General features: G+C 55.7%; 1 protein-coding gene across 2 annotated transcripts in view; it reads right to left on the bottom strand.

Moving 5' to 3' along the window:
- Window positions 1-1,196: 1,196 nt before the first annotated feature.
- LOC105513105 (thyroid receptor-interacting protein 6) overlaps window positions 1,197-16,541 on the bottom strand; it is a 19,684-nt gene continuing 4,339 nt past the window's right edge. Inside the window, exons 4-16 of one of the 2 annotated variants that reach the window (XM_011943935.1) lie at window positions 16,168-16,275; window positions 15,949-16,060; window positions 15,053-15,210; window positions 14,863-14,945; window positions 13,888-14,012; window positions 13,546-13,738; window positions 13,215-13,389; window positions 12,293-12,439; window positions 8,595-9,127; window positions 7,243-7,486; window positions 6,865-6,942; window positions 6,619-6,744; window positions 5,982-6,361 (exon numbers count right to left, since the gene is read on the bottom strand). In XM_011943935.1, coding sequence (XP_011799325.1) covers window positions 6,354-6,361; window positions 6,619-6,744; window positions 6,865-6,942; window positions 7,243-7,486; window positions 8,595-9,127; window positions 12,293-12,439; window positions 13,215-13,389; window positions 13,546-13,738; window positions 13,888-14,012; window positions 14,863-14,945; window positions 15,053-15,210; window positions 15,949-16,060; window positions 16,168-16,275 — 2,090 coding nt within the window. In that variant the 3' untranslated portion in view covers window positions 5,982-6,353. Of the gene's footprint in view, window positions 1,480-1,907; window positions 2,029-3,229; window positions 3,409-4,204; window positions 4,375-4,484; window positions 4,579-5,981; window positions 6,362-6,618; window positions 6,745-6,864; window positions 6,993-7,242; window positions 7,707-8,594; window positions 9,128-12,292; window positions 12,440-13,214; window positions 13,390-13,545; window positions 13,739-13,887; window positions 14,013-14,862; window positions 14,946-15,052; window positions 15,211-15,948; window positions 16,061-16,167; window positions 16,276-16,541 lie in introns of those variants that run through there. The other variant, XM_011943936.1, reaches the window with a different exon arrangement.

The following is a 16,541-nucleotide window of genomic DNA, read 5'->3' as shown; positions in this document are numbered from 1 at the left end:
CACTTGAGCCCAGGAGTTGAAGACCTGCGTGGGCAACATAGAAAGACCCCTTTACAGAATATTTAGGGCCAGGCACAGTGGCTCACACCTGTGATCCCAGCACTTGGGAAGGCTGAGGAGGGAGGACTTGAGCCCAAGAGTTCAGGACTAGCCTGGGCAACATAGCAAGATCCCATCTATGCACAAAAAAATAATAACTGGACTTGGTGGGATGCCCCTGTGGTCCTAGCTACTGGGGAGGCTAAGCCAGGAGGACTGTTTGAGCCCAGGAGTTCAGGGCTGCCTTGAATTGCACCACTGCACTCTAGCCTGGGGAACAGAGTGAGACCCTGTCTCAAAATAGATACATATAGGAAATCTTGCCTCCTCCCTGAGGCATGCTTGCTCCAAGCACTGAGAGGTGGATAGTGACAGATTACAAGTTGTCAAAAAAACTGGACCTGAGCCAAAAAGACCCAGGTTCCACCATTTAAGAACCATGCAATCTGGGGGAGTCACTCTCAGCTCTGGCATCCTCACATGTAAAAATGCAGACAGTGGCCGGGCGCGGTGGCTCATGCCTGTAATCCCAACACTTTGGGAGGCCGAAGCGGGCAGATCACTTGAGGTCAGGAGTTTGAGACCAGCCTGACCAACATGGTGAAACTCCATCTCTACCAAAAATACAAAAATTGGCCGGGCGCGGTGGCTCACACCTGTAATCCCAGCACTTTGGGAGGCCAACGTGGGTGGATCACAAGGTCAGGAGATCAAGACCATCCTAGAGTGAAATCCTGTCTCTACTAAAAATACAAAAAATTAGCTGGGCATGGTGGTGGGTGCCTATAGTCCCAGCTACTCAGGAGGCTGAGGCAGGAGAATGGCATGAACCCAGGAGGCGGAGCTTCCAGTGAGCCGAGATTGCACCACTGTACTCCAGCCTGGGTGACAGAGTGAGACTCCATCTCAAAAAAATAAATAATTAGCCAGGTGTGGTGGCAGGCACCTGTAAACCCTGCTACTCGAGAAGCTGAGGCAAGAGAATCACTTGAACCCGGGAGGCGGTGGTTGCAGTGAGCCGAGATGGCATCACTGCACTCCAGCCTGGGTGACAGAGCCAGACTCCATCTCAAAAAAAAAGAAAAAAAATGCAGGTAGTAACAACTGGGCTTGTAATGGGCTACTGGGAGAATCAGATGAGACAGCAGACTTGGAAGTGTTTTGTAAACTCAAGGGATTATTATTTCTTGATTGGAGAAAGAGGAGACAGCATTTGGTGACGAAGTCATACAGGTGGATGTCAGGGAGGGTGATCGATCGAAGGATGGGAACTGGAACTGAGAACCCAGCAGGTACTTCTAGGAAGACTCAGCAGTCAGTGGTGACGGTGGCTGAGAGCTCCTGGATGCGCCAGGCGCTGCAAGCCTTGCACAAGATGTGCCCATCCAGCGGGTAGCAGCCCTGACACTCACCCTCAGAGGAGAGCAGCAGCCCACACTCCTGTTGAAAAAGAAGCAACAATTGGCCGGGTGCGGTGGCTCATGCCTGTAATCCCAGCACTTTGAGAAGCCGAGGCGGGTGGATCACAAGGTCAGGAGTTCGAGACTAGCCTGGCCAATATGGTGAAACCCTGTCTCTACTAATACAAAAATCAGCCAGGTGTGGTTGCCAGCACCTGTCATCCCAGCTACTCAGGAGGCTGAGGCAGGAGAATCACCTGAACCCGGGAGGTGGAGGTTGCAGTGAGCCAAGATCATGTCACTGCCCTCCAGCCTGGGCCACAGATCAAGACTGTATCTCAAAAAAAAAAGAAAGAAAGAAAGAAGCAACAGATTTCCATCAGCCCCAGACTTCTGTGTTCCCCGTCTCCTGCTCTACCCAGCACCCCAGACACTGCCAGCCCCTTGCATGTGCTGGGAGCCCCTGACCTCGCACTTGTAACAGCCAATGTGAAAACTGCGATCCAGAGCAACAATTCTCACAGTCTCCTCCTGACCTGGCTCAGGCATTATGGCCCCACCGCACACTGAGCATCTTGGGGCAAACTTCCTGCAGGGGAAGAGAACCAAGAAGGCCATCAAGCCTTGGGGTTGCAGGGCACCGACAATGGAACCCAGAGAAGGTGGGGCACAGGAGGGATTCAGAGAGGCCAGAGATATGACCTTAGGTCTTGGGGAAGGGATGATGTCAAAGAGAATGAGAGAGGCTAGGTGCAGTAGCTCTAGCCTGTAATCCCCCCGCTTTGGGAGGCCAAGGCAGGAGGATCACTTGATGCCAGGCGTTCAAGACCAGCCTAGGCAACACAGCAAGACCTTGTCTTTATTAAAAAACAGAAGAAGACTGGGTGCAGTGGCTCACACCTGCAATCCCTGCACTTTGGGTGGCCAAGGCAGGTGGATCGCTTGAGCTCAGGAGTTTGAGACCAGCTTGGCCAACATGATGAAACCCTGTCTCTACTAAAAATACAAAAAAAAAAAAGAGGGCCAGGCGCGGTGGCTCAAGCCTGTAATCCCAGCACTTTGGGAGGCCGAGACGGGCGGATGACGAGGTCAGGAGTTCGAGACCATCCTGGCTAACACGGTGAAACCCCGTCTCTACTAAAAAATACAAAAAGCTAGCCGGGCAAGGTGGCTGGCGCCTGTAGTCCCAGCTACTCGGGAGGCTGAGGCAGGAGAATGGCGTGAACCCGGGAGGCGGAGCTTGCAGTGAGCTGAGATCCGGCCACTGCACTCCAGCCCAGGCGACAGAGCGAGACTCCGTCTCAAAAAAAAAAGAAAACTAGCAAGGCGTGGTGGCACACGCCTGTAATCCCAACTACTCGGGAGGCTGAGGCAGGTGAATCACTTGAACCCAGGAGGCAGAGGTTGCAGTGAGCTGAGATCCTGCCACTGCACTCCAGCCTGGGTGACAGAGCGAGACTCCATCTCAAAAAAAAAAAAAAAGCTGACAAAAAACAAAGAAGAAAACTAGCCAGGCATGGTGGCATGTGCACCTGTAGTCCCAGATACTCAGGAGGCTGAGCGGGGAGGATCACTTGAGCCCAGGACTTGGAGGCTGCAGTGAGCTAGGATCATTTGCCATTGCACTCCAGCCTGGGCAACAGAGTGAAACTCTTGTCTCTAAAAAATAATAACAAAGAATGAAGGAGGGCCAGGGGTGGGAAACAGGAAGAGACAGTCCTGGGGCATGAAGAGATGAAACAGACAGGAAAGGTCAGACATTGTGAGACGAGGTGGAGCCTGGGCCTGACCTGTGAAAGTCCTCAATGCAGTGGATCTGGCTTGTAGCATCCACCGTGAAGGGGATGCCGTCGAGGCCACGGTGACACACCACACAGGTGAAGCAGCCAGGGTGGTAGGCCTTCCCCATAGCCCGCAGGATCCGATCCAGGATGGGCTGGGAGCACGTGGCACATTTCTCCAGGGTGGCCTGTTGGGAAGGAAGGCAGGAAGGTCTGGGAGCAGGTGGGAGCCATGGCAGCACAACAGGCACCCCAGCAACCCAGCCATCTAATTTCTGCAGTCCCCTGCATGTAATTCGGTGAAAGGCAGACTTGACCAGATCTGAGTTCAGGTCCCAGCACTACACACAGTATTTAACCACTATGAGAAAAACAAGCATCAGGCTGGGTGCAGTGGCTCACGCCTGTAATGCCAGCACTTTAGGAGGACAGAGTGGGTGGACTGCTTGAGGCCAGGACTTTAAGAACAGCCTGGCCAACATGGTAAAACCCTGTCTCTACTAAAAATACAAAAATTAGCTGGGTGTGGTGCTGGGCACCTGTAATCCCAAGTACTCGGGAGGCTGAGGCATGAGAATCGCTTGAACCAGGGGAGGCTGAGGTTGCAGTGAGCAGAGATTGTGCCACTGTGCCCCAGCCTGGGCAACAGAGCGAGACTCTGTCTCACATTAAAAAAACAAAGAAAGAAAAAGAGGAACAGGAATCAGTAGTAATACCTGCCTCACAGGGGTGTTGTGGGAATCTAACACATTCTCTTTAACTGTAAGACGCTCCACACTTGTAAGAGCTGCGTCCTTCCCTCCAGCCACCAGTGTTAAGCTACTTGCTTGATACTTGCAGAATTCCTCCCTCTTTGTACATCACTTTCAGTCACCTGGCTTTTAGCACCGTTCCTCCTTTGGGCTTGGATGCTCTAGTTCCCACCTTGGATGGAAGCCCCCTGCATCCAGTCGCCGACTCCCTCCCCACAGCCCCGCCACTCACCACATAGCAGCCCTCGCAATACGCCCTCCTCTCCACAGCATAGAAATGCTGGCCCCGAAGCTGGGCCCGGCATGTAGAACACACAAAGCAGCCCACATGAAAGACGCGATCGAGGGCCACAACCCCAGCCCCATCCCCGACCACATCTTCTCCGCAGCCACCACACTGGCCTGAGGATAAGGAGAAACAGCATCAGTCTTCACAGACCCAGGAAGCCACTGTGGCCTCTGTCTCCCAGCCTCCCTTCCCACGCCCCACCCGCTCCACAGCCTCAGCTCACCGAAGTACTCCCCGCTGGGCGGGTGGTTCATGTCGTGCACCAGCTTCTTCGTCAGCCTGTCCAGCTCATCCTCCGGAGGCTGGCTCAGGGGCACCTGGAAAATGGGAATCAGGGGCTGGGTCCTACTGTAGTTCCTGATGCTGTAATACCAGGGTCCTCCACCCCTAGGCCATGGCCTGTTAGGAACTGGGCTGCACAGCAGGTGAGCAATGGGCAAGCAAAGCTTCATCTGTATTTACAGCCACTCCCCATCACTTGCATTACCACCTCAGCTCTGCCTCCTCTCAGAGCAGCAGGGCATTAGATTCTCATAAGTGTGAACGCTATTGTGAACTGTGCGTTCGAGGGATGCAGCTTGCGAGCTCCTTCTGAGAATCTAATGCTTGATGATCTGTCAGTGTCTCCCATCACCCCCAGATGGGACCGCCTAGTTGCAGGAAAACAAGTTCAGGGCTCCCACTGATCCTGCATGATGATGAGTCGTATAATTGTTTCGTTATATGTTACATTGTAATATATTACATTGTTATATGTTACATTGTAATATATAACGAAACAATTATATATATTGTATATTCTATTATTATTATAACAGAAATAAAGTGTACAATGAATGTAATGTGCTTGAATCATCCCGAAACTATCCCCCTCCCATCCCCCTCCCATCGCCCTCCCCAGTCCATGGAAAAATTGTCTTCCCCAAAACTGGTCACTGGTACCAAAAAGACTGGGGACTGCTGTAATGTCCCTGAAGGTGGCCAGGCAATTCCAGCTAGAAAGCTCATCTGAGAACATCTCAGCCCAGGGGCCTGTGGGCAGTTCTTTTTGTTTTTTTGAAACAGAGTTTTGCTCTTGTCGCCCAGGCTGGAGTGCAATGGCGCGATCTCAGCTCACCGCAACCTCCACCTCCCAGGTTCAAGCGATTCTCCTGCCTCAACCTCCCGAGTAGCTGGAATTACAGGCACGCCCCACCATGCCTGGCTAATTTTGTATTTTTAGTAGAGACGAGGTTTCTCCATGTTTGTCAGGCTGGTCTCAAACTCGCGACCTCAGGTGATCCGCCCGCCTCAGCCTCCCAAAGTGCTGGGATTACAGGTGTGAGCCACTGTGCCTGGCCCCAGTGAGCAGTTCTATCCTGCTCCCCCATACCATGGCCCCGCCCTTACCTGTTCCACATCCCAGACCTCTGACTCTGCTCCAAAACCAGCCCCTTAGCCAGGTGTGGTGGCTCACCCCGTCTCTACTAAAAATACAAAAATTAGCCAAGCGTGGCGGCGCGTGCCTGTAATCCCAGCTACGCGGGAGGCTGAGGCAGGAGGATCACTTGAACCTGGGAGGCAGAGGTTGCAGTGAGCCAAGATGGCACCACTGCACCCCAGCCTGGGCAAACAAGAGCAAAACTCTGTCTCAAAAAAAAACCAGCCCCCTAAAACACCACCAGCCATCCCACCCAATCAGTGTCCCATTGCCTGTAGGACCCGAAATCCCAGTTCCCCAGGGCTTACCTGGGGCCCGTGCTCGCCTCCTCTTCCTCCTCCTGCAGGGCCAGAGACCCCAGCAGCTTCCTCTTTGGCCCCTGGCCCTGGCTCTCTCTGGGTCCTATAGCCAGGCCCCCAGACTTCACCTCGGCCTGGGAGAGGAAAATCGGGACCCGGGAGGGGCCCAGAGGCCTGAGAGGCTCCCCGCCTGGGTGGGCCGCAGCCCCTCACTGGCTGTGCCACCTTCACTTGTACGGGGAAGGCCGGACCAGCTGGGGTGCTGGCAGTAGCATAGGAGGCTGGAGTGGGGCCCCCACAGGGAGACGCTGGGAGCGGCGAGGCTGGGTTCGGCTTCAGGGAGCCCATGCGGTAGGCAGGAGGTGGCGGGGGCTCATATGCCTAAGGAGAAACGCAGGCCAGAAGCTGTAATCAAGGCCACCACTCCAGGACCCATATTTGTGGAAATGACCCTGGGTGTGGGGAAGCACAGGCTTTTGCATTTGGCAAGGTCCCGTCCTTAAGTGGCTGACATGTTGGTACTTGCAGCCATGCTTCCTCCATGCTGAGGTGCACACCACACACATGGGGGGGTCGGGCTGGGTCTGAGAGTCCAGAGAAGGGGGCAGGGTGCCAATGGGGAGGAGGGGCAGAGTCACCTGTCGCTCTGGTCGCCGTGGCACATGACCCCGACCCCCATTCAGCTCGGCCAGCGTGCTGCTCAGCAAGTCTATCTCGGCATCCAGGCTTCCGGGGCGAAGGCCCCCCCTGTCTGCAGGGAGCCCCTGAGGATGGAGCCAGAGCAGGGATGAATGCAAATCACCATAGGCCTTCTCCTGTCCTGGGTCCCCCAGACTCAGTTCTAGGGGACGCCGCACATCCCACCCCGAAATCCCAGTTCTCACCTGCGTGCGCTGGAGTACTCCATGGGACCCCACCCAGGCCGGCCCCCGATCCTCCGGTCCCCCTGGGGCCTGGTAACACTGCTCAGATGGGAGGGGGCAAAAATTGACCCTGGGGTGGGGCTGGAGTGCTGGGTTAAGGGAAGAGAGATCAAAGGTGGGGTGGCAGAGGACAGGAGGGGTGTGCATTTGGGGAGCTGCCCTCTTCGCCCCTCCTTACCTCCTACCCCAAAATCTAGGGTCCCAAGAGAGCACAGGCGGCTGTTCCCCCCCGTTTGGGGAAGGGGCAAGAGGAAGCAGGCAGGGCGAGAGGCTGGAGCCGGAGGACAGAGGTAAGCGCCACAGCCGGGTGGCTCTTCTGTCTCACAAGGGCTGCCTTACCTGCTCCATGGGCCGGTGGAGGCCCCGGGGTGCCTCGTGGGATCGCCCTCCCCTGAGGGGCTCTGGCGGGCTCCGGCTGCTTCGGGGGCAGCCAGGTGGGCCCCGACATGGCCTGGAACTGGGGGACTCCAGACAGAGGTCTTGAAGCCCCGGGCCTCTGGCCTTCAACCCCTCTTCCGTCCCGCACCTCGTTTGGGACTCCAGAAAAGAAAACTTTTTCTGTCTTTTTTTTTCCTCTTCCTCCCTAATTTTGGGGACGACCACGCCCCCGATGACGTCACCACATTCCTGGGGGAGGGTCACGTGGCCCCCTAGGCCCTAAACTGCCATTTCTCCCCGAGTCGGCCCCCTCCTGCGGAGAGGGGAGGGCTCTCCCGGGGAGCCCGAGTCACTGGGGGCTGCGGGCAGCTGGGGATGGGAGGTGCAGGCCCAGGCCAGCCTCCAAGTCCACGGATGCGTCCAGGCCCCGCGCCCCAGCCCTGCACGTGGCAGCCTCACTGCGGGAGGCTGAAGGCTCCGATCTCCACCCCTTTGCAGAGCTCTCCCTTCCCACCCGCTCCCTCTCAGCTACCCACCAGCACTGCTCAGCCAGCCTGTAGTGTTTTGGTCTTTTATTCATGGTCAGCAGAGTTAGAAAAATAAAACAGAACGAAAACATCACCACCCCAGTGGGCCGGTGAGTCTGGCCAAAATGGGGAAACTGAGGTAGCCCAGAGTCACGGAGGCCTGGCCCCTAGCATCAAGGCACCAGTGAAGGGAGGCTGCGGACTCCCTCCCCTGCACGGTGGGGAGAGGCGCCCAGAGTTAGTGTGCTGGAGTGCCTCTGCCAAAGGAGGTGGCATGATCCCCTTCAAACCTCCCCTGAGCTCCACATCCCAAGGGCAAGGCCACGGGACACAGTGCTTTTCTCCTCCTCTTCCTCCTCCTCCTCCTCCTCCTCAGGATCGGGATGGGCCACCTGCCTGGGCCCTCTCTACCCAGCCCTGGAGGCAGGGGCATCAGAGATCAGTGCAGGTGACTGGGGTGACCCCATGAACCAGCAGCGTGGGGCCCAGGTCTCGGGTTAGAGTCTCCAGTAGCGCCAGGTATCGGGGGTAGCGGGCGGGATCGGCGGGCGGCCGAGGCAAGTACAGGAAGGTGAGGGCTGTGGTGGGGCCCTCGGTATCCCCATCCTCCGGCCCACCCGGCCCTCCTCCTGTGCCGCGCCCCTGCTGGGCCCGAACCAGGGCGTTGGCGCTGCGTGCCAGGGCCTCTGCCTCCGCATCTCCCCGCCCACTGTTCACAAAGTCCCCTTCCTCCTCCGCCTCGGGTTCCCCAGCCCCGGCCCCCTCACCCCACACAACCTCCTGCACCTCAGCCCGGATCCTCAGTTGGCTCAGCAGCGCCCGCAGCCGCCCCTCGGCCGCCCCAGGCGCCTCCCTAGGCCCCAGGCACAGGAAGATCCGGAGCCGGGCGCTGTGCCAAGCGGGCACCATGCCCAAGATGGTTGCCATCTGCAGTAGAAAGAGGCCGCAGACGTCCACGTAGCCGGGCCCACCCCGGGGCCGCAGCAGGTTGAGGGGCCACACGTCCACGTGGTGCAGCTGAGAAGTGCCCCCAGACCCCCGGCTCAGCCGCTCAGGGGGCAAGGCCCCACTGGCCCGGGCCAGCACCACATTCTTGTTCATCTTGAGGGCATCGGCCACCGTGGCCACGTAGTCCTGGGGACTGAGAGCCCGGGGGCTCCCAGGAGCCCGGGGAGGAGGGAACAGGGTACTCAGAGCTGGGGAACTGCCCTCCCTGGTACTGTCTGCAGGCTCAGAGAAAGCCGGGTCCGTCAGGAAATGGTCCTGCGGTGGGGCGTCATCGTAGAAACCCAGGACCAACGTGTTAGGCTTCATGCCACCTGGGGGCAGAGCGGGGAAGGCAGGAACAGACAGGAGTCAGGCTCACAGGCTAAGTTCACACCACGTTCCCACGCGCTGACAGCAATGTGTGTCAGCCATAGGTATGACACTCCCACTGTGTGCAGGCTCTCACGGCAACATTCTGCACATTTGCATAATGACTTTTCATTTTTCCTAAACACTTTCACGTGCATTTATTTTATTATCTCGGTGACTAATCTCCTCCACCTAAACAGGCAAAGTTCGCATTAGGATTCTTGCCACTAATGAGCACTCCAATTCTGCGGAGAGAGTAGGACACTGTCCACTCCCGGCTTCTAGTGGGGCCTCTGTTTCACGGTAGGAGATGTGAGTTTGACTCAGTTGTGCAAACCAGACACCCTGATCAGCCAAGCTGATGACCTGAGTCCCCAGGGTAATAGCGTCCCAGACTCTGCTATGGAAAGATGAGAAGGCCGGGCGCGGTGGCTCAAGCCTGTAATCCCAGCACTTTGGGAGGCCGAGACGGGCGGATCACAAGGTCAGGAGATCGAGACCACGGTGAAACCCCGTCTCTACTAAACATACAAAAAAAAATTAGCTGGGCACGGTTGTGGGCGCCTGTAGTCCCAGCTACTCGGGAGGCTGAGGCAGGAGAATGGCGGGAACCCGGGAGGCGGAGCTTGTAGTGAGCCGAGATCGCGCCACTGCACTCCAGCCAGGGAGACAGAGCGAGACTCCGTCTCAAAAAAAAAAAGAAAAAAGAAAGATGAGAAAATGGACCAGGCAGGGCGCAGTGGCTCACACCTGTAATCCCAGGTGGGGAAGCTGAGGCACATAGATCACCTGAGGTCACGAGTTTGAGACCAGCCTGGCCAATACGGTGAAATGCTCTCTCTACTAAAAATACAAAAATTAGCCAGGCATTGTGGTGGGTGCCTACAATCTCAGCTACTCAGGAGGCTGAAACATGAGAATTGCGTGAAACCGGAAGGTGGAGGTTGCAGTCAGCTGAGATCACACCACTGTACAGAGTGAGACTCCAGCAAGACTCCATCTCAAAAAAAAAAAAAAAAAAAAAGAACCAGGGCCACCCAGTATGTTTACTGCAGTAAACCCTAACCCTAGTAGAGTTTACCGCAAAACCCTAATTGTGGTGGTTCATTGCATGGTATCCACTTACCAGGGGCTGTGTCCTGTAGAAAGCACTTTGTATTTTAACTTATTTGAACCTTGAAGTAATGCTATGAGGTAGGTACTATTTAGCCTCCTCTTTTTACTGATAAGGAACCCAAAGCACCAAGCGATGAAGTCACTTGCCCACAGACTCACGGCTGGTGGTACTGGGGCAGGTAGGTCAACGCAATCCGCCTCCACCCAGCATGAGAGACCACACTCTGAGCCACCAACCTGGGCACGTGCCAACCACAATGCTCCAAGTCCCTGCTGACAAGCTCTTGGTTCTTAATTTTTGAACAACCCGTGTGGAATCGGATAATTGCGCCCTTGAACCAGGCTGAGTTTACAGGGAGACGCGGAGACCTCTTCCAAGACCCCTTCTCATGAAGCAAACATTGCTCAACCCATGAGTCAAATTTTCTATGATAGGAGAATCCACCATTTAAAGAAAATACTTTTCCTTTTACTGGAATAGGTTGGTGCAAAAGTAATTGCGGGTTTTTTCCCCATTAAAATGGCACCCCAGCACTTTGGGAGACGGAGGCGGACAGATCACCTGAGGTCGAAAGTTCGAGATCAGCCCGGGCAATGTGGTGAAACCCCATCTCTACTAAAAATATACAAAAATTAGCCAGACATGCTGGCGTGTATCTGCAGTCTCAGCTACTTGGGAGGCTGAGGTGGGAGAATCACTTGAACCCGGAAGGCAGAGGTTGCAGTGAGCCGACATCGTGCCACTGCACTCCAGCCTGGGCAACAGAGTGAGACCCTGTCCAAAAAAAAAAAAAAGCAAAACCGCAATTGCTTTTGTACCGAGCTGGTATCTTCCACAGGAAAACTTTCATGAGCATTATGGTCTCTGCACAAAAAGTGAAGACCAGGCTCTCAGATGCTCTGTGGGTCAGTGATGCTTGGTGACACCCCAACACATCTCAGCAGGTGTGAACTCCAGCTGATCTTGCAAAATAAACTAGTCATGCCGCCTCCTGAGTATTTCCCAGGGTTCTGATTTACACTGAACTGGGCAAATGTCCAACACTGTTGAACTTTCAGCCAGACTCTGAATAGAGAAGGAAGCACGCACTTTGGTGACAGGTGCTGGTCCAGGATTAAGGGAGAAGGCAGTGACTGAGCATAGATAACCCCGGTGGCCTCAGCGCTAAAAGCTGAGAATTCACTGCTCCATCCACAAGCGTCCGCCCCACACAACCTCCGGCATCCTTTGTGGCTTCGGGGCGGGGCGGGGCGGGGGAGACATGTTACATCTCCTACATCCCACACCTTTCAAAGCCTGGCTGAATTACCATCTCTCCGCAAAACCTTTGCTGGCCATATCAGTGCATAGTGGCTGGCATGCCTTCCTCTGAACGCTGGTGGTTAAAAACCATCTGATTTGATGAGGCAGCTGGAGATTCAAATAATGCTCCATCGTCCCCAAAAATACACTCTTCAGTGCCCATGCCCCAATTTTGGGGTCAGAAAAAAAAGAAAGAAAGGCCAGGTGCCTGTAATCCCAGCACTTTGGGAGGTCAAAGCAGGTGGGTCACCTGAGGTCAGGAGCTCAAGACCAGCCTGGGCAACATGGTGAAACCCCCATCTCTACTAAAAATACAAAAATTAGCCAGGCGTGGTAGTACACACCTGTAATCCCAGCTACTCGGAAGGCTGAGACAGAAGAATCACTTGAACCTGGAAGGCGGAGGCTGCAGTGAGCCAAGATCGTACCACTGCACTCCAGCCTGGGCAAGACAGAGCGAGACTCCGTCTCAAAAAAAAAAAAAAAGGAAAAAAAAAAAACCGCAACAGTATCACCAGTCCCTAGCATCTCCTACTAGACTTTATCACACACTGTCTGAGGCTATTATCTTTGAGCACTGTCTTATCTGCTCTCGACTATAAGGTCCTTTTGCAGTTTGCAATCTGTAGCTGACTCCCTAGGGGAGGGGAGCGGAGATGTGAAGTGGCCACAGAGGAGGGCCAAGGGCATCCAGAGAGGAGCAGCTCACCGAGGCCGGAGATTCGCAGCAGATGCTGAGCCCCCTGGCGCACGGAGGGTGAGAGAGTTAGATCCACAAAAGCCTTCACCTGGGCCCGGTCCACCAGGCTGAGCCATGCCCCATACTGCGGCTGCACAGGGTCCGAGGGGAGGGAGTCTACAGAGAAGATAAGGAAAGGAAGGTAGCCAGTGTTGGCCAAACTCAATGTCTCCTAGAGTCCAAATCACAGATGCGCCAAGGCAGGGCTATAGCTGCTTGGAGGGGTCATGGGGAAGGAAATACAATGGGAAGAGGGGCTGGTGTCATGGCTCATGCCTATAATCCCTGCACTTTGGGAGGCCAAAGTGGGAGGGTTGCTTGAGCCAGGAGTTCCAGACCAGCCTGGGAAACATAAAGAGACCTCATCTCTACATATTAGCCAGGCCTAGGGGCTCACACCTGTAGTCCCAGCTACTCAGGAGGCCAAGGCAGGAGGATTGCTTGAGCCCAAGAGGTTGAGGCTGCAGTGAACTATGATGGCACCACTGCCCTCCAATCTGGGTGACAGAGCAAGACCTTGTCTCAAGAAAAACAAGGGGAGGGGGACTGGTCATGGTGTCTCATGCCTACAATCCCAGCACTTTGGGAGGCCGAGGTGGGTGGAGCACTTGAGGTCAGGAGTTCGAGACCAGCTTGGCCAACAGGGCGAAACCCCTTCTCTACTAAAAATACAAAAACTAGCTGGGCATGGTGGTGTATGCCTGTAATCCCAGCTCAGGAGGCTAAGGCAGGAGAATCACTTGAACCTGGGAGGTGGAGGTTGCAGTGAGCCAAGATCATCCCACTGCACTCCAGCCTGGGCAACAGAACGAAGCTCCATCTCAAAAAAAAAAAAAAAAAAAAACGTAGGGGGAAAGAAGGATGGGAGTGAATGAGTGGGAGGGCAGCTCACCGAGGTCTCCCAGGGTGACGTGGCCCAGCACGTAGAGCCCCCCCTTCTTAAGCTGGTTGGCCAACCGCAGCAGAGGCAGGGCGCCCCGGGGGTTCCCCACCAGGAGCAGCAACTGGGGCCGCCAGAACTTCACGTGATCCTTCCGGACATCCAGCCGGAGCAGATACTTACGCACCTGGGTACATGGGTGAGGTGATGGGGAAGTGGCAGGATCAAATACACAGCCCTGTTCAGCGCCTCCTGGACGGGAACACCAACTCCAGCCAAAGAGAGAGGGGGTTACCTGATCACCTCCCATCTCCCCACCACCCTGCCAGCTCCCCGGGGATACCTGGTGGAAAAGCAAGGCCTGGCTGACATAGCCCCAGCTGCTGGGGCCTCCTCGCGCGGTGAGCAGGGCAGCCAGGAGACCCATGAGGAGCAGGGAGCCACCGGCCGCACCGGGGCTGATGAGGAACATCATGAGCAGGCAGGAGGCTACCCCCAGCAGGCAGGTGTGCCAGGAGAACAGGCTGAAGGTGGGGCTGCGGGCATGGAGGGGAGGAGGGACAGAAACTCAGGGCTGGCCGCACCCGAGGCTGCTGTCCCCAACCCTACGCCTGAGCCTGAGTCCTCCCCGTTTTCCTATTCCTTCCTTCTTCTCTCTGGGGACAAAGGCCTCTGAGTCTCTCACCGGAAGTTGGGGGCCGAGGCCCACTCCAGGCTCAGGCAGGACAGGTCCACAGCGGCATAGGCCACCAGGTAGAAGACAGTGACCACGGCAGCCAGCGTGTTCAGCTTCCCGGCCAGGAGCACCAGCTGGGCAGGGGCCAAGAGGCGTGCCATTGATCCAAAGTGCCGGTGTACCCCCAAAATGCCAGTGAACACCAGAGTGCCAGTGTACCCCCAAAGTGTCAATGAGCCCCAGAAAGTGCCAGTGAACCCTGCAAAGCGCCAGTGAACCCCCAAAGTGTCAATGAACCCAACCCCCAAAATACTACTAAACCCCAAAAGTGCCAGTGCACCCCCAGTGTCAATGAACCCTGGAAAGTGCCAGTGTACCCCCAAAGTGTCAGTGAACCCCTGGAAAGTACCAGTGAACCATGCAAAATGCCAGCGCACCCCGAAGTGTCAATGAACCCCAGAAAGGGCCAGTGCACCCCAAAGTGTCAATGAACCCTGAAAATTGCCCATGAGCCCTGCAAAGTGCCAGTGTACCCCCGGTGTCAGTGAACCCTAGAAAGGGCCAGTGCACCCCCACAGAGTGCCACCAAACCTCCAAAGTGTCAGTGAACCCCACAAAGTGTTGGTATATCCCACAGAGTGCCAGTGAATCCCCCAAAGTGCTGGGGCACCCCACAAAGTGCCAGTGAACCCTGAAAAATACTAATATAGCCCACAAAGTGTCAGTGAACCCTGCAAAATGCCCATGTACACCGAAAAGTGTCAGTGAACCCCCCCAGGGTGCCAATGAACCCTGCAAAGCACTGGGGCAACCTGCAAAGTGGTGAACCCCACAAAGTGCCAGTGAACACTGCAGAACGCCAGTGCACCGCCAAGTGCATACACATCTGCCTTTGTATTTGTCTTGCAGCCTGCATCTAACTGCGCCCCCCATCCTGCCAGCTCGTGGGGTGAGGGAAAGGGCCGCTTGAAGAAGAAGGCTCACCTGCACCAGGCCCCAAGAATACAGTACAGCCGCCCAGGGGTTTCCGCCCCGGGACACAACCTTGGCCGGCGCCAAGATCACTCCTAGAAAAACAGAATCCACAGCAGACACATCAGCCGGGGCCTCACGGTGATGGACAAACAGACAAGGGAGGGCGTGCTCCGAGCCAGCAAGGAGGCAGAGAACCCACCAAAGAGGTCATCCCGGGCCAGGGCATGGAGGATGCGGGAGGCGCCAATGAGCGAGCTCATGGACGCTGAGAGCGCGGTAGCATAGATTCCGATCAACACCAGTGGGGGCCACAGGCTGACGGCGCGGAAGAACCCATAGTCTTCCTGCAGCAGGGTCCTAGGAAGGAGGGAAAGTTGGACACAGATGATCACGCGTCATGGGGTAGGAAAATCTCCAGCCCTGATCTTAAGGATCAGACTCAGATATCAAATGTGCTAAAGGGATACGCCTGGTATTCATTGGGCGGCCTTGGATTTAATCACTCAGTGGTCATTCCTTTCTCTTTTTTTTAAGAGACAAGGTCTCACTCCAACCCCCAGGCTAAAGTGTGGTGCTGTAATCACAGCTCACCACAGCCTCGACCTCTTGGACTCAAGCAATCCTCCCACCTCAGCCTCCCAAGTAGCCAGGACTACAAGCATTTGCCATCACACCTGGCTAATTTTTGTATTGGGGGGAGGGTCTTGCTATGTTGCTCAGGCTGGTCTGGAACCCCTGGGCTCCAGCAATCCTCCTGCCTCAGCCTCCCAAAGTGCTGGGATTACAGGTGTGAGACACTGCACCCGGCTGTCATACCTAATGGTATATGCACAAAAGGCCAAATATTTGTGGAAATGCAAACTGGGTAGAAAGCCACTACCCACCCTCACTCGCAAGCTAAGTGCCTACAACAGTACTGGGTCCATGGCAGCTGCTGGCTACAGGTTGTCAATCGCCGGTAGCCACCCTCCCCCTATTTTCCCTCCACTCCAACAAGCTGGGTTTCTGCTCCCCAGTCCCCCAGCCTGTGCTTCCCTTGGTGACCCAGATGCACCAATCTTGTTCGACACTCCACCCCCATCCCTCCCCAGACACCTGTCACAGGTGAAGCTGGAGAGGAAGAAAAGCAGGACATAGACGAAGAAGGTGTAGGCGACAGCGACGATCGTGCCCAGAGGGATCGCCCGGCTGGGGTCCTTCAGCTCCCCTGGAGAGGGGGGAGCAGAGAGAGCGAGGTCAGCCCTCCCACCGTCCCCCTGGGTCCCTCACGGTGGCAGCCCAAACCCCCAGGAGGCAGCAGGCAGGGACTCTCACCTGACATGTTGGCCCCAGCCATGATGCCTGTACAGCCGTTAAAGAGGACAGCAAAGACGCTGGCAAAATTCATCATGGCTCCTGTGGTGTAGTCCTCAGCATAGCCAGCTAGGAGGGTCGTCCCAGGGAGGAGAGGGCATCAGCATCCCTCTCAGGGATCCAGGCCTCTTAGCCACCCTCTCCGCACATTCCCACAGTCCCCTTGCCTCCCCTGCACTGCACTCACTAAGACACCAGCCTGCCCCTGCACTGGCCCTGGATCAGTCAGACACATTGCCAAGTCCCCCTAATGCTCTGATATTCCTCCCTCCAGACCCTAATCCACACTCTTTTATTTATTTATTTATTTATTTATTTATTTATTTATTTATTTA

This window comes from Colobus angolensis, unplaced genomic scaffold, assembly GCF_000951035.1.
Source record: "Colobus angolensis palliatus isolate OR3802 unplaced genomic scaffold, Cang.pa_1.0 Scaffold222, whole genome shotgun sequence".
NCBI lineage: Eukaryota > Metazoa > Chordata > Mammalia > Primates > Cercopithecidae > Colobus > Colobus angolensis.
Note: the sequence above shows the minus strand (reverse complement) of the source record. Positions and strands in the feature narration are given on the sequence as shown.